Here is a 20,999-nt window from a genome sequence, read left to right as displayed (position 1 = left end):
TGGCCCAGGGGGACGATAAACTAGTATGCCTGAGAAGGTGAACTTAGGGGTCAGGGCAAGCTTAAATAAAGCTGCCTCACAGCTCGTAAATGGCAGGTCTTCAAATTTGCACATGTAGGACATTTTATAAATTATAGCAATGCCACCATCTGTCTTGGAGTCCCTGCCTTTCCTGACTATAGCATAGTTAAACAGTAAAGCTGCAGCTACATCAGGGCGGGAGCTCATGTGCAGCCATGTTTCAGTAAGAAACATTGCGTAAAATAAATAGTAACTTGTAAATCCAGTATTTGTAAAGCACACAGCTACCTGGAGGCATCCCAGCGCTGGGGGCCATTGGGAAGATTAAGCGAGCTGCACGCGTCCGATCTAGGGCCTTGAGTAGGGGTTATGCAGGACGCTTGCAGCAACTAGAGCACTGCCCGGAGGGAGAATGTGGCCGAACAAAATGGCCACCCGGGCAGGAACATCCCCTCAAAGTACAAGTGCAGAAAAAAAATTTGTATAACACACTCAGTAAAGCAGAAAAATAATGCAACAGCAAGCAACAAAACTATAAGCATTCCTAAACCTAGAAAGGTAGAAAATGGTTTTGGCAGCCACTGAACATGACTACCCCGTCTCCATCTAGGAATTGTGGTAACAAATCTATAGCCCTTTTGCACAGTCACTCATGCTTTCTCTCAGAGAAATATATAAGGAATACACAGCGGGCCTTGCAGGCAAGTGAAAACAGAGCATTAGTACTTCTTAATACTTTTAAATTTAAAGACAAAAACTTGGCTGCTTCTGTTTTTATTGTATATACCATCTTTATGTTTTTTATGGACTGTGCTGTATCTTTTTGATATCCCGGTCTGCAGGAGGACTTCCCCGATTGAGCAGAGTAAGTCTTTCAAGCCCCACATCCAGAGCTGTAGGGGCAAATTAGCAGACTAGTTGTTTGGAACCTGACTATTTTATTTAGCGACTTATGTGTAGTCATCACAAACATTTCTCCTGCTTGGGGATTTTAATTATGGTGTAGAAGATTTTTTAGATATGGAAGTAGCAAAACTATTATCAGACTTAAAGACTTGAGGACTGCAACAAAAGATTACAGGCTCTACTCACTCGGCGCGCCACAATCTTGGACTTAATCTTCACCACGTCTACTGCACTGACTTGTGAAGCCCATGCCTTTGACGTGGACTGACCACTCAGTACTCTTCTTTCAAATACCTAAAGCAGGGTTGCCTGAGAAACAAGACCTGAGCAAAAGAGTCTCTTGAAAATGTCAGCGCATTACTCCTATCGCTGAAAAATTGAATTTCTCTGTAACCTCAAAGGAACACGACATAAACCACACCTTAGCGGACTGGTGTAAGGCTTTAAATTTTGCCTTTGATAACATTGCTCCTTTTAGAACGCATTCTAATAATAAACAAAGGACTGGCGCCCTTTGCTATCCTACAGAGCTGAGCCCGGAAAAGTCACTATGTAAAAATCTAGAGTGGCATTTAATTACCAACCCTTGTGACAGAGACCAGACACCTTTATTGCGCTCTTTTTTTAGGTGCTAGATTGTTGGCTACTGTGAGGCATTTCTGTTCCTTAACTCTGAGTCCTATAACTAATGTCAATCGACTGGGAGATGCGTCTGGTTAACTGAATAAAGTCCAGAAGGTCTTGGGTTCTTTTTGTTAAAAGGTAAGGATGTTTTATGGGATACAGCCATGGATTGTTGTATGCAGGCTGCATTTTATGTACTGCCTTGGTATGCAGAGTATAAAGCTGACAATTCTAAAACTAATCCCCATCCTGGAATAAAAGAAGACACGCCTAAAAATAGCTTATCCTAAAAACCCACCTTCCAAAAACAAGATACCAAACAAAAGGAGAATCTTAGGAGCTTCAGGTGATGTCCCTAGTGTCTGATTACTGGTGTTTGTTTAGGTTTACAGGAGTCCAGAGGTTGCATAGCAAACCTTGTCTATGCATGCCGTGTATTTTTCATTCATTATTGTAGTATTTATGTAATCCACTCATCGCGTGCCAGAAGGGAGATGTGTGTGGCTAGAGTTGTTTATATAGCCCAGACTAGATCTGGTCTGTGTCTCCTGCTCCACAGCTTGTACCCGTAAAAGTGCATCAATGTCTCCTTCCCTTGGAAGCAAATCCACCTGTATTCCAGTTTAAGCATATTTATTCTCATAGAATCAGTTTCAAAATCCACTGATCCTCAAGTAAATTCAAATTTAGTCTTCCCAATTCATTTTGGGGGTTCTCCCTTCATCAGGGGGCGCTTGTGAGGAATGTATGTTGTATGTTGTGTGCGGAAAATAGTGAAATAAGAATTAACCTGCAATGCAATCTAATCCTACATATACATAAATGAATAGTTTACTACAGATCCTAACCGCATGTCTGTGTTTGTGTTATACCAGGGTCTTACCCTTTTCAATAGTGAGAGCTACTTCTGATCGAAGAAAATCATCCTGATCTACTGCCTTTATCACGTGGCTTAGCTAAGGGTAGATAAATGCCAAGCAACTTAATTGCGCCCCTAGAACGCCCAGTCCTGCTGCAGTGAACACATAGCATTTGTAGCACTGGGTTAGGAAAGGTGTACCTGTAGGGCCCCTAAGCCTTTGTAGCACTGTTAGGTTTACCTGCGGGACCCCAAGCATTTATGGTACTTGTAGGAACGGTGTATCTGTGTGGTCCCCAGGGACGCATTATGTTAATTTTATTCTTATTAACGAATCACATCTGAGCAGTGAGTGTTTCACTGAGGGTTGTGGCCTCTTTCTCCTGCAATATATGGGATGACATTGTTCTCTCTGAGTACGTGTGAAGACAAAAGACTTCTGTTATCTGGTGAGTTGCCCTCCTGTTCATTGGCTCCTGTCCAGATCCTGGCCCTGCTTTAACAGTTCAAGGTTAATGTCCAGTAGTGGCAGTCACAGTATAAGGACTGTGAGCAAGACCTGCTGTAGAGTTTTCGCTGTCCTAGGAAATATGTCTCCATGTAGGAAAGGGCCTGTTTTGGACATGGTTAGCCTTCACTTTTTACCTGGAAAATGATATAGTATTTACTGGAAGTGCACAGGGTCCCTGCCAACCAGGTCCCCTGAGCCCGATCTCCTTCCCTTAAGTGTACCTGTCGTTTCCACGGTTGTCACCCCATTAGCTCATTTATAAGTCCCTTGTAAAAGATACCTCTGGTACCAAGGGCCTTGTTGTTTAAGAGGGTCTCTAAAGGCTGCAGCACAAATTATGCCATCCTAAGGGACTCCTCACCAAGCACATATATACATACACACACACACATACATACATACATACATACATACATACATACATACATACACACACACATACATACATTCATACATACATACATACACACACACACACATACATACATACATACATACATACATACATACATACATACATACATACTGCCTCTGCAGCTGTGTGTCTTGGTGCAGACAAAACTGAAGAGTCGACATGCCACACATCCCTGTATGCGATGCCCATAGGGACTGTCTGAGATATAGGTAGACACCCCTCTAGCAGGCCTTATAGTGCATGCTGCTTTAGGGATACCTCCTTCAATGTCCTTGTTGATTCCTGGATATTACAAGTGACCAGGCAAGCTATATAGTAAGCACATTGGCTGGACACTTGTCATTACGAGTTCACCAGCCTCATGAAGGTTTCTCTGAAATATGGGATATTTGATACCAAACATCTCAGCATATTAAAATTGCATTGATTGCAGTGTCCGATTTATTAAAAATTACACACAGAGTGCCCCTTAGATGGGTCCCCTAAGATCTACCAATCCTTAGTGTGATCATCGACTGGCCTGAGCCATCACCAAGCGTGCCTAGATCCCTCTCCCACACAGCTCTCCGCGTCCCCAAGGCATCCAGAGAATTGTAGTTCAACTTCCTATAGATGGTTGAGATTACTTTTTTGGTCAGGGGGTCAGTTAGTAGCTGGTCCTCCAGTAGGGATGCATCAGGCAACTGCCCCCCTTCCCGGATGTGACAGCGTGGCCACCTGCAAATGCCAGAACTGTTTTTAGTCGCCTAATTTATACTTTTGTTGTAGGAACGTGAAGGACACAAGCGCCTGTCCCCCCACACATCGCCCGGCTGCTCTAAGCTAATCAATCCCCATTTTGTGAAGCCCTGCAATACTCCAGCTGCACTTACGAGATCACCATCTTACAGTGGAGTCATTTCAGTCAGCTTACCTTCCCAGCCTAAATACCTGGTAGCCTCTTTCCACACCTTTACCAATGTTTGGGTATGAGTAGGCAGGTTGCACTCATACTTTCTTCGATACAGCACCAGGGTGGGGTAACCTCTCTTGTCCATGGCCAAACTATCTACCCGGTAAGCAGGATCCTCACGGTCCGCAAAAACCCAGTTGTTGACTGCCGCCAGCTGCGAGGCCCAGTAATACTTGTGAATGCTCCGGACCGCCAGTCCACCTTAATAAACTCCCCTCTGCAACTTACTCAGCGTGACGTGCCACCATCCCACAACAGGAGCCGAAGTTCTCAGACTATCTTTTGAAAAAAAATGTCTAGTGGGATCTTAAAGGACATTTTTTGCACAATCTCCAGGAGACCCTGGAGGGTCATCACTTTAAATAGGGCCACCCAGCCCAGTAAGGAGAGCGGGAGCGCCCGCAAGTGTGGGGCATCCCGGCGAAGAAGGTCTAATTTCGGGAGTATGTTCCTGCCTGTGCTCTCTTGTAATGACCACAACCAAATATTTAAAACTATGTAGTGCCACCCTAACTGTGCACCTAGAGTGCAGCCGCAGGGTCCCTGCCATCAGCAGGAATATTAAGGACTTCTTCCAGTTAATATTATATCCTGAATAATCTCCAAGTATGTGAAAAATGTGTAGGATTCGTTCACTCGAGAAGGCTGGCTACGTGTCATATAACAAAACGTCTGAGTAGACGGAGATTCTCACATCCCACTCCTGATCAACTGGAATACCCCATATGAGAGGTCCTGGTGAACCCAAACATGTGTGAAGAGCATAGGAGACAAGGAACATCCCTGTCGGATGGCAAAGACTCGGTAGACTGTATTATTGAGGCGCCTGCTCGCTAGAGGGGCCACATACAAGAGCTTAACAGCAGCGCCACTGGTTCAGCAAAGGAATCCCCTATTGCATATGGTACTCCATTAAGGTGTCGGAGATTTAAGCACGTTCCCTGGTGTGGTATAAAGCCCGATTGATCAGGATGAACCACTGTTGCAATTACTGTCCGCAGGCAGATCGCCAGGGCGTTCGCAAGGACCTTGGTCTCAATATTAAGCAGGGAGATAGGCCTATAAGACCCACACTCAGTTGCTGGTTCGTCCTTTTTAGGGCTCGGCCAACTGTCCCACTGCGTCAGCAGTGGGCGTGGCCTAAGAGTCCTTTTCTCAGGGCTTCCGAAAACGTACCTAAGAATTCCTGGCTGCTCGTGGTTTTTCGTGCTTTTTTTTGCTACGTGCATTGCTATTGTCCTTCGTGTGCGTGTGCTTTAGAAACAGAACACGCAATAGGCCATAGGCGGTCGAGTAGCTCCGCCTATGGCCTATTGGTGTCTGTTACGCGCACCAGAAGGCCATATATCTTCAATTATCTCAGCCGTCACGGCGGAGATAATTCGAGACATATGGTGGCAGTGGCGTGCGCGCGTGCACCACTCGCCGGCGGTTTACGATTATGTTTCTTTCTTTTTTTTTTGCGGCTTCTGTTTTTTGTTGCGAGTTGCTCTCGTATCGGGCATACTAATATCTGTTATGAGATCGAGTAGGCAGGGGTGCTGAGAGATAGACTCGTATATTATATTTAAATTATATTTAAAACTTTTAATTGAGAGACTGGATACATTTCATGCCCATGATTTATGTCAGCAAATAGGGCCGCTTAGCTGTCTATGAACTGAATAACAAAAGCACTTGGGGCCGGCGCTTGCTTTCCAGCTGGAGTTGGGAAACTGCAAAAATTCCAAATATGTATTTTGAGCAAGGAGCTCTCCCTGTCAGCCTCTTCTCTGTGTCTACGCTGGGCTTAGGCAGGGTCAGTCTGCTCCCAGGGCATGGTTCTTGCGACACAGAGGGGCGCTGGGCTGGGGCAGGGTCAGTCAGCTTCTAGGGCATGGTTCTTGCAGACACAGAGGGGCGCTGGGCTGGGGTGGGGTCAGAGAGTGTTTAGTGCAGAGAGTGTTGAGTGCAGAGAGTGTTGAGGGCAGAGTGTTGAGGGCAGAGTGTTGAGGGCAGAGTGTTGAGGGCAGAGTGTTGAGGGCAGAGGGCAGAGTGTTGAGGGCGGGCAGAGTGTTGAGGGCGTGCAGAGTGTTGAGGGCGTGCAGAGTGTTGAGGGCGTGCAGAGTGTTGAGGGCAGCGTGTTGAGGATAGCGTGTTGAGGGCAGCGTGTTGAGGGCGTGCAGAGGGCAGCGTGTTGAGGGCAGCGTGTTGAGGGCAGCGTGTTGAGGGCAGCGTGTTGAGGGCAGCGTGTTGAGGGCAGAGTGTTGAGGGCAGCGTGCATAGGGCAGCGTGTTTGAGGGCAGCGTGTTGAGGGCTGCGTGTTGACAGCAGCTTGTTGAGGGCGTGCAGAGTGTGTGTGAGTGCAGCGTGTTGAGGGCAGCGTGTTGAAGGCAGCGTGTTGAGGGCAGCGTGTTGAGGGCAGAGTGTTGAGGGCAGCGTGTTGAGGGCAGCATGTTGAGGGCATGCAGAGTGTGTGTGAGTGCAGAGTGTTGAGGGCGTGCAGAGGGCAGAGTGTTGAGGTCAGTGTTGAGGGCGTGCAGAGGGCAGAGTGTTGAGGGCGTGCAGAGGGCAGAGTGTTGAGGGCAGTGTTGAGGGCGTGCAGAGGGCAGCGTGTTGAGGGCAGCGTGTTGAGGGCAGCGTGTTGAGGGCAGCGTGTTGAGGGCCTGCAGAGGGCAGAGTGTTGAGGGCAGCGTGTTGAGGGCAGCGTGCTGAGGGCAGCGTGTTGAGGGCAGCGTGTTGAGGGCAGAGTGTTGAGGGCATCGTGCATAGGGCAGCGTGTTTGAGGGCAGCGTGTTGAGGGCAGCGTGTTGACAGCAGCTTGTTGAGGGCGTGCAGAGTGTGTGTGAGTGCAGCGTGTTGAGGGCAGCGTGTTGAGGGCAGCGTGTTGAGGGCAGCGTGTTGAGGGCAGAGTGTTGAGGGCAGCGTGTTGAGGGCAGCATGTTGAGGGCATGCAGAGTGTGTGTGAGTGCAGAGTGTTGAGGGCGTGCAGAGGGCAGAGTGTTGAGGTCAGTGTTGAAGGCGTGCAGAGGGCAGAGTGTTGAGGGCGTGCAGAGGGCAGAGTGTTGAGGGCAGTGTTGAGGGCGTGCAGAGGGCAGCGTGTTGAGGGCAGCATGTTGAGGGCAGCGTGTTGAGGGCAGCGTGTTGAGGGCAGCGTGTTGAGGGCAGCATGTTGAGGGCGTGCAGAGTGTGTGAGAGTGCAGAGTGTTGAGGGCGTGCATAGGGCAGAGTGTTGAGGGCAGAATGTTGAGGGCAGCGTGTTGAGGGCAGCGTGTTGAGGGCATGCAGAGGGAAGCGTGTTGAGGGCAGCGTGTTGAGGGCAGCGTGTTGAGGGCAGCGTGTTGAGGGCAGCGCGTGAGTGAGTGCGGCAGAGTGTGAGTGAGTGCGGCAGAGTGTGAGTGAGTGCAGCATGCCACCATTGCTACAATTCCAATCCAACCCACATAATTCCACTACACACCACCTGCATACACTCCATAACACATGGCTAAAAGACATTGCCATTTACAATGCCATTAGCTCTAACTCAAATAAATCCAAGACCTATTGCATTTCCAATGCTTGTTGGGATGACCGCCACCTCAGACGTTCTTTGGTGCTCCGGGAGACACCCTTACTTTCAGGCAGTCTGAAACCTACTCTGGAGGTACTCCCTGATTTTATCCATCATGCTTTTATATAATTCTAAGGGTAGCTCATCAGGCCCCATCGCTTGCCCTGTTTGCAAGGTTCCTATTGTCTTATTTATTTAGTCTACTGTCAGGTCTTGGTCTAGTGCGTCTCGGTTCTCATTCGTTAGCATTGGCAGGGTCAGGTCTTTCAGGAAGTCTCTCCCAGTATTTCCGTCCCCTTGTTGTCAATAACCTCAAGGATCCAGTTCCGTCCTTTGTCCTGTCTCGCTAACCATGTAAGCAACTCATTGGCTTTATCACCGACATCATAGAGACAATGCTGGGTAGCCAGCGCATGAGTGCACGCTATTTTCCATTAGTGCTCTTAATGTGTGCTGCTTCAGTTGATGGTGTAATGGGAGAGAAACTGATTCCACACTTGCCAAGCGAACCTCCAGGAAAGCACATTCCTTGTCCTGAGCCTCGCACTTCAATTTACGTTCCTTCGACATTCTCCCAATCAAGGCTTGTGTCTGGCCTCGAATCACTGCCTTGAATTCACCCTATAGCACGCAAGCTGATTCAACAGGCCGCCCATTCTCCTTAAAATAGAATTCTGCTCTATCTCTCATACAACCTTTGAACGTCTTGTCTTTTAAATATCACGGATCAACCCTTGGGGGTAGGATGAAGTCCACAACCGGACCATCGAGTTGCACCTCCACCAGCGAATGGTCTGAGATTCCCCCTGCTATGTGCGTAACAGCTCTAAAATCAACTTTATGGACAGTCTGGGTGAAAGGATGGTGCAGGCATGCCAGACTACCATGTGCTGCAGATAGGTGTGTCCGGTTCTGATACCCTCTTCCCCTCTAGGGGAAGAGGAGAAGTGTGGCTCACCGATTAGAGCGGCAGACCTTGAGGCAGAGGTCTGGCCTGGGACCAGGGTTCAATTCCCGACGCGGCAGGGTCTTGGGCTCAATGTCCACGGACTCGATAATTCTTGCCTAGGTGCCTACTCTAATCATGGGTCCCACTCTGCAACTCTGGGCAATAGCTTGCTTAATCTCCACAACAGACCCGAAAGCGCTAGGATGCCTGGCCTCACCGTGGAGGTGCCCAGTAAGGGGGCATCTCACAGGGAAAGCCAGGAAGGGTTCCACAGCGGTATACAGCGCCAAGATACCTTTCAGGTGATAGTGCGCTTTACAAGTATACCCAAATTTACATTTACATTTAGGAGTATCATGAATATAGTATAGGTGCAGTTCTGTCACTCCAGTCACCCCAATGCGTATATGCTCTGTCATAAGCGTTTTATCCTTCCACAGGATGAGTCAGTCTTGTCTGGGTCTCTTTCCTGCTTCCCGGCACTTGAATTGCACGCCCGAACACTCAAGAGAGCAGTGATCGACCAGCAGGCTTTTGTGGAGAGCTTTTGTCCTGGATGTAGGGCTGCATACAGTAGGGCACCCACTCTGTCTTTTCTTTGCCTTTGCCTGAGGATCAGCAGTCCCAAGGTAGCAGTCACACCTGGCCTGTCGGTAAGTGCAGCCCCCTCTGGAGGCCCGACCGTCAGCAATTAAGCCCACACTGTGGCCGGCTGGACCACAGGCGTAAGCTCAGACAGGGTGTTCGACACTGGAGTAGTTGTAGTCCCTCATGGGCCTCTGACACAGAGTAGTCAGAAATTCAGCAGCTAAAAGCCCAACACAGGCTCTCCAGGAAGCCAGTAGATTCAGAGCCTGTTGTGTTAGGAATTTGGCAAATTCATCCTTGAACGGGCAGTTGGCAGCACACAATCGTCCAACTGGGCCTCAACAATCACGTTGCCGTGGAGTTTTATTTTCTGCCTTGAACTGTTGGGAGAGTCTTGGCGGGGGAGCAGGTGGTCCCTCAGACTAGCTGGTCCTGCTGGATGGCTTTCCGGCCCGCCCTACAAATAACGAGGATGTGTCGGACCTTGCTTCTTCCAGGACAGCCTTGTCCTCCTGCTGGATAGTCAAACTCCCTTCCCTTTCCTACCAGACAGGCAGGCTTCTAGGCAGACTTCTAGGCTCTTCAGGACAGGTACACAGCTTCTCCATTAAGTAATTCAGCCTGCAGGTGATGTCCCTTCAACTTAGATAAACTGTCAGGCTGACACCATCCCTGGTGTCACAGCAGGCACCTGGGTACTTTGTAGAGGACATTATTCCTTGGTAACAGAGGACTTTGAACTAGGGTATAAAAGAGGGATAGATGGTCCCACTTGTATACACAACTGGCAGGCAGGAGATGCAGTTTACTCTGTCGCACTCTCACATTGCATTTATGCTACGCACACCAACACCCTAAACATGCACTTGATGTTAGTGCAAAGTCTGGGCACAGGTATAGAAATGGAGCATTACATGGGTGTGTCAGTAGAAAGTCACTCCACTGACCATGATGCAAAGATCGCATCAGGCTATTGATCCTTACAACAGGGTGCATTGCCATCACCGCTCTAGCTGTTAAACCCATGACAGTCCTCTGCCTTAAATGAGGGCACACTTGGTGTGACCCTCCAGGTCACAGGCCCGGTCCAATATCTCTCATAGTCCATTGTTAGAAGTTGCACAGTACTGGGGTGGCAGAAAAATCTCATGTAATTGTTTTATGGTAGATATATCCCAGTAACGTGCAGTTACAGGTTTGACGCCATGTACTGGGGAGTTGCCACGAGGAACAGATTCTTCTGCCTGTCAAACCACATGCCATTTACTATTTCATAGTGTTTTTCTGCTTTTATTTACCACTTGTTTTTAGCAGGTGGTAGATATATGCATGTGGTTGGTTGGGGGGGAGATGGGCGAAGCAGAGGAGGGAAGGGGAAAGATATTTCTAACAGAGGGAAGAATTGTGTGTTTCCCCCAGTTAGTAAAAAAAACAGCATAAGTCTTGGCGGCTTCTGCTGCACCCAGAGTCTTGTGGGTCTTTTCAGTCTAATTTTTCTGTCTGGAAAAAAACTGTGTCCTGTTTTTCTGCACCTGGTAAATCCAGGTGCAGAAAAGCCTAACGACTGATAATCAGGTGGAATAAAATGAACACATGAAAGTACTCCCTAATTTAATTGCCCTTGATTCCTACTCTGGACCATAGTTGAGGGATAGGTCTAGGCATAGTCCTCGCAACACACAATAGATTTGCTTGAGGCAGAGGCCAAAACTCAAAAGTCAGGTTACCAGATACAAGTAGGTGGTAACTCAGGGCAGGGGGCAACGCCTGTTGTCCGTGAAGGGGAAATTCCCATCCTAGAAATCTACATTAAATATTAATTAATAGTATTCTATTTTATCCCAGAGTCGTGGAAAGGGGCAGTGGTAGTCCCCATATACAAACAGGGAAGTAGAGACATTCCAGGGAATTATAGGCCAATAAGCCTGATTGATTCTACGCAAAAAGTAGCTGGGAAAGTCATTCTGGGGAGAATCCTCCAATGGGTGGACGAGAATCAAGTCCTATCGGACTTCCAAGCTGGCTTTCGCTCAGGAACAGGAACAATCGAGCAGGTCTTTAGGCTAACATTACTTTACTGGAAGGTGGTGGAACTGGGCAAGGGCAGTCTCTATTTGGCCTTCATTGACTTGAAGACTGCCTTTGATCTAGTTCCCAGGGAAGAACTTTGGAGGGTCCTCCACCGTTTGGGCCTGCCCCCGTATATTCTGTTTCTTCTTATGAAACTTCACACGAACAATTTCGCCCAGGTTCGCTGGGGGAGGAACGGTGAAACAACAGATAGGATCCCTGTTTGTAGGGGTGTCAGACAGGGTTGCGTGTTAGCTCCCACACTTTTTTCCCTGTATGTAAATGGTGTGGTGGAGCATCTGCTACAGGAACCTGCGGATGCACCCTGTCTGGGGGGTGTGCGGAACCCAACATTATTGTTCGCGGATGACACTCTGCTAATTTCAAAGACCCCCCAGGGGCTCCAGAAGTTGTTGACCCGTTTTCAGGACTTTTGCGTAACCAGAGGGCTGGTGATAAACGTAGAAAAAACGAAATATCTGATACTACGTCCACCAAGGAAATTAGGTCGCCCTCCCACCTTGAATTCAGTCCCTCTGGAGAAAGTGACCGAATTTGATTATTTGGGTTTACGCCTAAATGAGAAAATGAGCTGGCCTTCTCACATCGACAAGATGGTCCTTTGTCACAAAAGGGTAGGGGGTGCCTTGCTTAAGGAATATCATGCATCCCCCAGATCTTCAGTGGCGCCTGCAATCGAGATCTACAAGGCAAGGGGGGTTACTTCTGCCTTGTACGGCGCAGAACTATGGGGTCACTGCAACTTGGATTCCCTATCCAAGGCTGAAAATAAGTTCCTGAAGGACCTACTAGCTCTCCCCCTAAGCACCCCAACAGTCCCAGTGTTCTTGGACTTGGGCTGTAAAAGCATTAAAGACCAGGCCCGTCTACGCCCATTGCTCCTATGGTCCCGTATTTGGAGGGTCCCGGAACTAAAATCCTATGCCAATGGCCTATCAGAGATATTGAACATGGGGGGCTGGAATAAGATCAAGTGGCTGAGGGACACTAAAACTCTTCTGGGGGAACTGGGCCTAGGAGATTGTTGGACTTTAAGATCTGCTCCTTCTAAGGCAGTCCTCAAAAAACTATATTGGGACTGGGTCTCTCGCCAACTAATTGGGAACCCACATCATTGCAATTCGACTGCAGCGTTCCTTGAAATAAAGGATGTGGCATCATATGAACCCTACATGGACCTAATTACCATGCCAATGGACAGGGCCCTTTACTTCAAGTTTAGAGTTGGCACCCTGCCGCTAAGAACAACTGTAACGAAGTGGAAGTCTTGTGCCCATTTATCCCCCTTTTGAGCTTGTTGTCCAACCAGGCCTGAGACGGTGGCACATATACTCTTTGAGTGCCCAGACTATATTCACCCAAGGAGATACTGGTTGAAACCCCTCTTCAAACGTCTGGGAACACGAAAGCATTCGGTGGCTCTCCGAATTTTATTGACTGATACCTCATCTCTTATAGTCTGTGGTGTTTCCAAATTTTTAAAGCGTTTTTGGTTGATTCGTTGCAATAGATTGTCTATATCGATTTAATTCCTTTTTAGCTAATTTATTTTAGGCAATTCCCTAATCTTATCTTTTTTAATTGTATGACATACCTGTACTTCTTTTGCTAAATGTTGTTTTAATGTATGTTATGCTTGTAAGATATCTTTGCATATCGAATAAAGCTTTCAACCAATATTTTAAATATCTTTTTGGTGCCAGTCCATATGACTTTAATGTCTGCTTTTGGGATTCTATGTTACAAGTCCATCGGGTATATGTATCCTTTCTGAGCTTAATAAAATGTTGGAAATTCTACAAATCCTCACTCCTAGATCCAAGTACTCTCAGGCTACCATTCTACACTCTGCTCTGTCTGAAGAACAGCTCAACACTTTCAAAATTCTGCAATTCTGCTTTGATATGGCTTGTAAATTATTTTGGGGGATATTTACATGTATTAACTATTTAATTTTAATACTATAGGTGATTGAAATTACAGACGAAGAAAGCAAGATTTAGCACCAGCCAACTGAATGTTAGTGCTATAAGAAGGATCATTTTGAAAAACTGAAGGACATCCAGCATTCTAAGTTTAAACAATTTCCAAAATCTAGGTGTGGCGAGGAAGTGGGAGCTGAGGAAAGTACTATACCTGTAAGTGAAGTCTCTAATGTTGCATTTCATTAACCCAGAGCAAAGTCATATCTGTCCACACAGCATCCGAAATAGTGCCAGAAAGACCAATCACAACATCCTCATCTGAAATATTATCAGAAAGACAAATTGCCTCAGCATGACAGAATAACGTTCATCTAAAGCACGCATGATCTAAAGCATGTAATTCCAGAGAGGAAGCACACACTGCATAAAAGAAAGATATAACAAAAGGTTTCTTCTGCAAACCATCAAAGAAAAGACACTGAAAGAAGACTCCGAAGCTGACACGCTAACAACCAAAAGATTGGAAAATCACCTTTGTTCAACAACCGTTTTTAACCAGTTACGCAAGTTTGAGACTATCAGCCTCCGGATATAACACCTCGACCCACTCTGCTCACTCTGGCGAAAACGTTAAAAATTCACCACTTTATTGTGTTGTTCATGACCATCTCAGATTGTTTCCTTTTTATTGTGTACTGTTCTGTAATTCTATGTAAATCGCCTCAGTGATATTTAAAACTGTTAAATATCAAAATGGATTAAATGAGCACCGTTGCGCTAGCTAATGTAAATAAATCCTTGTCTTCAGAACTACAATCCTTAACCTTACACCAAACACAGAACGGGTAAAAAGAACTGTTGTTCTGCGACTGATGAGCCACAATATTACTGTGCATGTTCTAATGTTCTCAGTTACTGCCATTACGCCAGTGCAAAAAGGTACTTCTCAGTTTAATCATTGAATATCAGACTAACACCTTATCACTGCATTGCTAAGAACCTATACAAATAGATTTGAGAAAAACTTCAGTCACAAAATAAGTTGCTGCCGGAGAGGCTATAACCAAAAGACTATTATCTGCTACAAACATTTCGACCGGTGTTACAGGGCTGCATCCAGACATATTTTGCTCAATTCAAGTGTTAAGAAGATTACACACAATATCTTTTAGAGATAAATGCTGAACATTATCTAAACAAGCCCAACTCTAAAATAGGGTTCACTCTTACCGTGGCATATAAGCAAGAGAAAACTAAATGTAGAGATATTAACTCTAGGAATACACCTTTTAAAAACACGGGCTGTGAGAACAATTTCAGTGTTCAAACTCGCCTCAATCAAAGCAAAATAACCCAAGTTGGAGAAAAAGTTACCTGTGCCAAAAAAGATTCAGCCATAAATCTCATCTCACTGAATTTGAGAGAATGCACACTGGGAAAATCCTCTCTCGGTGCTCTGAATGCCAAAAAAGTTTCAGCGGTAAATCTTATCTCACTGCGCATATGAGAATCCACACTGGGGAAAAACCTTATCAGTGCTCTGAATGCCAGAAAAGGTTTACTTTCAAAACGCAACTTTACCAACATGCATTAACCCACTCTGTGGAAAACCCTTATCAGTGCTCTGAATGCCAAAAAAGTTTCAGCAGAAAATCTTATCTCACTGAACATATAAGAATCCACACTGGGGAAAACCCTTATCAGTGCTCTGAATGCCAAAAAAGTTTCAGCAGAAAATCTTATCTCACTGAACATATAAGAATCCACACTGGGGAAAACCCTTATCAGTGCTCTGAATGCCAAAAAAGTTTCAGCAGTAAATCTTATCTCACTGAACATATCAGAATCCACACTGGGGAAAAACCTTATAAGTGCTCTGAATGCCCAAAACATTTCAACCGTAAATCACTTCTAACTGCACATGTGAGATTCCACACTGAGGAAAAACCTTATCAGTGCTCTGAAAGCCAGGAAAGGTTTTGTAACCAACAAGGTCTTTCTCAACATTCAATAACCCATTCTGTCGAACATCCTTATCAGTGCTCTGAATGCCAAAAAAGTTTCAGCTGTAAATCTTATCTCACTGAACATATGAGAATCCACACTGGGGACAAACCTTACCAGTGCTCTGAATGCCAGAAAAGGTTTTATAACAAACAAAGTCTTTCTCGACACGTATTAACCCACTCTGTGGAAAAACCTTACCAGTGCTCTGAATGCCAGAAATATTTCATTGAAAAAAGAGACCTTACTGTACATACAAGGACCCACACTGGGGAAAAACCTTATCAGTGCTCTGAATGCCAGAAAAGGTTTTGTAAAAAACAAAGTCTTTCTCTACATGTATTAACCCACACTGGGGAAAAACCTTACCAGTGCTCTGAATGTCAGAAATATTTCAGTAAAAAAATAGGACTTATTATACATACAAGGACCCACACTGGGGAAAAACCTCATCAGTGCACGGATTGCCAGAGATGTTTCATTACCCAAACCGAGCTCACTCGGCATAGAAGAACCCACACTGGAGAGAAACCCTATCAGTGCCCGGAATGCCAGAAATGTTTCATTGACAAAAACGGTCTCACTCATCATATAAGAACCCACACTGGCGAGAAACCTTTTCAGTGCTCTGAATGCCAGAAATGTTTCAGTGTAAAAATCAGACTCACTCAACATACAAGAATCCACACTGGGGAAAAACCATATCAGTGCTCTGAATGCCAGAAAAGGTTTTGTAACAAACAAAGTCTTTCTAATCATGCAGTGACCCATTCTGTGGAACAACCTTATCAGTGCTCTGAATGCCAGAAATGTTTCAATGAAAAACGCAATCTCACGGTGCATATAAGAACCCACACTGGGGAAAAACCTTATCAGTGCTCTGAATGCCAGAAATGTTTCAGTAAAAAAAATAATCTCACACGGCACATAAGAATCCACACTGGGGAAAAACCTTATCAGTGCTCTGAATTCCAGAAAAGGGTTTGTAACCAACAAAGTCTTTCTCAACATTCAATAACCCATTCTGTGGAACATCCTTATCAGTGCTCTGAATGCCAGAAATGTTTCAATGAAAAACGCAATCTCACGGTGCATATAAGATCCCACACTGGGGAAAAACCTTATCAGTGCTCTGAATGCCAGAAATGTTTCAGTAAAAAAAGTAGTCTCACACGGCACATAAGAATCCACACTGGGGAAAAACCTTATCAGTGCATTGAATGCCACAAATGTTTCAGTGAAAAAATCAATCTCACTCACCATATAAGAACCCACACTGGGGAAAAACCTTATCAGTGCTCTGAATGCCAGAAATGTTTCAGTGAAAAAAGACATCTCACACTGCATATAAAAACCCACACTGGGGAAAAACCTTAGGAGTGCTCTGAATGCCCAACACATTTCAACCGTAAATCACTTCTAACTGCACATGTGAGATTCCACACTGGGGAAAAACCTTATCAGTGCTCTGAATGCCAGAAATGTTTCAGTGACAAAAGAAGTCTTTCTCGACATACAATAACCCTCACTGGGGAAAAACCTTATCCATGCTCTGAATGTCAGAAATGTTTCAAAAACATTCAAAAAACATGTGGATGTCATCTGCCAGCAATTCTTGACATCTCGGGCATTTTGGTGCGGTGAGGGGGCGAATTTCCCGATTTTATAAGGAGTGTAGTAAAGCCTATAGACCACGAAAAAATGGTTCTTTTTCAGACAGGCAGGCTTTATATGTTTGTATAGTGTCTTCAAAGATGGTTCAAGCATGCCCTCTGCCTGTGGTGCCATGGAGGAATTGTTCCATACCCCCTCTGCCGAAGCTATCCCAGTGTCTTCACCCTTTAGTAGATGTTGATACCATACCGAGATTTCTTTTATAATGGGTGTGAAGGATTGATTTAACCTTTCTATTTCCTCATTACTTTTTATCTCCTCACGTTCCGCTGTATGCCAAGACACCAATTGAAGATATTTAAATCTTGATAAATCTGTCCCTACCTTTGCACTCAAGTACTCCCATGGGTATATCCCTTCCTCATCCATTAACTCTTTCCATTTCGTAATCCCAGCCCTTTTTATAGGTACTGCCAAGGCATCGTTCAAGCAGTCCGGGGTACCAGGTGAATCCCAAACTGGAGCTGAGTCTGGATAGTACCCAATCCCACTGCTTACCATTACCCTGTACCATGTCTCTAGGGCGGTTTTTAGTATCTTCAAACGAACCCGCTTGAAGAATCTAGGAGATCCAAATTTATACATAAAGGCATCGCTTCCCCCTTCTGCTCTCACCATCTCTCCCAGCAATCTGCCCCAGGATGAGTCGTCTGGCTTAGTAAGTAGCATGCGTAGGCTCTTAAACTGGAATGCCACTACATATAGACTAATATCGGGGAGAGCTAACCCACCTTTTAATAACCTTCGTCTGAGTTTCTTCCAGGTCAGGAGCACCCCTTTGTCCCCCCACACAAAACTACCTATTTTGCTCTGTATCTTATTTATGTCTTTCTTAGGGAATGTTAGCGGTATTGTGGAAAACAGGTAGGAGAGCTTGGGGAGAATGACCATTTTCACTAGATTCACTTTCCCATAGATTGACAATGGGAGGTTCTTCCATCTGCTAAACAAACAGTCCATTTCCCTAGTTGTTCTGTCCAGATTTAACTTCCGATCCAATTCCCCCACAATATATATTCCCAGATATCTAAACTCCGACTCTCAGTGCCATACCATTGATCTACGTTCCAACACATGACGTCAGTCTTGGATTTGTTCACCTTGTATCCTGATAATGCCCCAAACTCTGCTGTCAGTTCCTCGATCCGAGGAATAGTTGTACCTGGATCACCCGTATATAAAATCAAGTTGTCCGCGTACAGGGCCAGCTTAGAGCTATACTGACCTGACCTGACCTGACTGAAATGTGAGATTCCACAGTGGGGAAAACACCTTATCAGTGCTCTGAATGCCAGAAATGTTTCAGTGAAAAAAGAATACTCACTACACATACAAGGACCCACACTGGGGAAAAACCTTATCCATGCTCTGCATGCCACACATGTTTCAGTGAAAAAATCATTCTCACTCACCATATAAGAACCCACATTGGGGAAAAACCTTATCAGTGCTCTGAATGCCAAAAATGTTTCAGCCGTAAATCTGATCTCACTGCACATTTGAGAATCCACACTGGGGGAAAAACATCAGTGTTCTAATTGTCAGGAAAGATTCAGAGGTAGTGATGGTTACATGCACCATAAGAAAACACACCATCAAAAATACTTCAGTGCTCCAAGTGCCAGAAAAGCATCCATTTTAAATGCGATCTCAACTACATGAGCAGACGCACACAGGGAAAAAACATTACCTATGCTGTGAATACCAGAAATTCCTATTTTGATAGGCACAGTCTCACTAACCATAATCCACTCCATACTGATGAAAACCTTATGAGTGCTCTGAATGACAGAAAAGCTGCAGAGAAAAACGCTATCTCACCATGAGAAACTCCACACTGAAGAAAATCCTTATGCCTTAAAAGCTTGAATCTGAAAGACAGAGTTATGCTTCATGAGAAATCCCACTCTGGGGAAAAACCTTATGAGTGCTCGAAATGCAAGCAAAGTTTTGGTCACAAATTACATCTCACTTGTCGTGAGCAACGGGAGAAAAAAGCCTTATGTGTTCTGAATGTCAGATAAGGTTTAATCACAAATACAATGTCACTTCACATGAGAGAATTCACACTGGACTAAAGCCTTATACAGGAGGGGAAAGCCAGAAACGTTATACTCAGAAAGGAGATCTCACTAAACATGAGAAATGCACCCGCACCAGGTAAGAAGTAACGCTTATCTTGAGTTGCAGAAAAGCTTCTAACAACCTGACTTTACATGAGAGAGCACATATTGTAGTTGCAATAGGATTAATCAGGAAATTCTTGCAGGATAACAGGCTGCCCGCATGCAACCTCCAAAGAAATTTTAGGCCTTGAAAATGTTTTAATTGCAACAAAATCCACAATTTGAGTATCTGAAAGTTACAAAACTATCAAGGTCTTTACTTGACACAGAGAAGTGTTAGTACTTGCAAACATCAGCTAATTAACAAAAAATTCATAATATTAATGTCTTACATTTTCTCCACCCAAAAGGTTTCTACTCACACTTGTTTCTTAACATATGACTGAAATCTAGATTTTCATGCTAAGATTAGGCCTAGGCGGTGTTCCTCAATAAAGAACTCGGCAAAGTGTCAAAAAACTCAACCGCTCAACGCGGAGTTCTGCGAGCAGCAGAGTGCTTTAGGGTCAATTTGAACCGCTTTTTCGGCGAGTAGATCCCAAAATGATTAGTGGTGAATTAGTGTAGGGAAATATAAAATGGATTTGAGAGCTGGACATGTTGGTCTGTTAGTTGGGTTGAAAAAGAGACTGGAGGGATAGAAGAGGGAAGGTTTTGCATTTATATAGCGCTTGCTACCCCTGATGAAGTGTTGAAGCGCTTTTCAGCGAGTAGCATGCTACTCCAGAACCCAAAAAGATGAATAGATAGATCAATTATTGTGGGTAGGTTGTTTTATTATATAAATACAACTGTACGAAAATTTATAAAATTCTCTTGTAAAGTTGTATCCAAGTGGCAAGTATAGTCTCTGATAATAATGTATACAAAGTTGGCCTGCCATCAAGACTGATGCCCCGTAATATTGATGCAAAGTCAATTGTGCTGAAGTATTTTAGACTCTTGTTGAATTGTAACATCCACCTTGTAGTGTTGTAGACGAATCTAGGACCCTAGTGTAATTTTTCCTGATTCATGCCCTTATATAGGTATAACTTATTATATCCTTACATAGGCATAAGAATCTTAACCATATATAGACATAGCCAATGCAGTCCAAATACGGCATGGCTACTTCCACAAGTTCCTAGAATCCACAACGAATTCTTGGAGAAACTAAACTTCAGCAGTCCGGGACTTCCCCCTGCTTAAGTATTGATTTGTCCAAGAACTCATGGATTTTTCAAAGAACTGCGAGTTCTTAGTGAGGTTATTATGTCCAATCTTACGTCAAACTCGGCACCTTCCAGGTATAAATATACCCACATCTGCCCTAGCAAACACACGGTGGTTTGGAGCAGATCGACTAACTACTTGCCCGATGCCCTGCTGTAGCGAGTGCCGAAGGAAGCCGACCCTCCAGCTGATGCACTGAGAAAGATGCTGTCTTTTCTTTTGCCGAGAAATCCAGCTCCAGTGTTTCCCTGCTACCCTTGCGGGTTACTGGGAGATCGAGTCCTGAGAGAGAGATACAAGACCTCCTTCATTCTAAAACCAAGGTATGGAGCTCCTTAGACCCTTAGAGAAATCACTTACTTCTTCCCTCGTACTAGACTTAGGTTAGGTACACCGGGGTAGGCGTATTTTAGAAGCACCAGTTGAGTACTTTTAGTCGTTATTTATCATTGCATGCATTTTATCAGTTTTATGTATCTTATGGCTTAGAAACCGTATCATGCTTTTACAGTATTAGTTCATAATACTCTTTTGCCATTGTAGCAATTCACTTCTCTTGCATGAGAAAGAAGACTGCTCAATAAATAACCTTTTTTATTGAAAACAC

At 45.0% G+C, this 20,999-nt stretch overlaps 1 protein-coding gene across 1 annotated transcript; it reads left to right on the top strand.

Moving 5' to 3' along the window:
- Positions 1–13,972: 13,972 nt before the first annotated feature.
- On the top strand, positions 13,973–16,883 carry LOC144805487 (uncharacterized). Its single transcript, XM_078672031.1, has one exon. The coding sequence runs from the start codon at positions 14,799–14,801 to the stop codon at positions 16,752–16,754; it is 1,956 nt and encodes a 651-aa protein (XP_078528157.1). The 5' UTR covers positions 13,973–14,798; the 3' UTR covers positions 16,755–16,883.
- Positions 16,884–20,999: the final 4,116 nt, after the last annotated feature.

The sequence above is a fragment of the Lissotriton helveticus genome, assembly GCF_964261635.1.
Source record: "Lissotriton helveticus chromosome 1_1 unlocalized genomic scaffold, aLisHel1.1 SUPER_1_unloc_12, whole genome shotgun sequence".
Classification (NCBI taxonomy): Eukaryota; Metazoa; Chordata; class Amphibia; order Caudata; family Salamandridae; genus Lissotriton; species Lissotriton helveticus.
The sequence above is the reverse complement of the archived record's forward strand: the minus strand, read 5'-3'. Positions and strand labels throughout refer to the sequence as shown.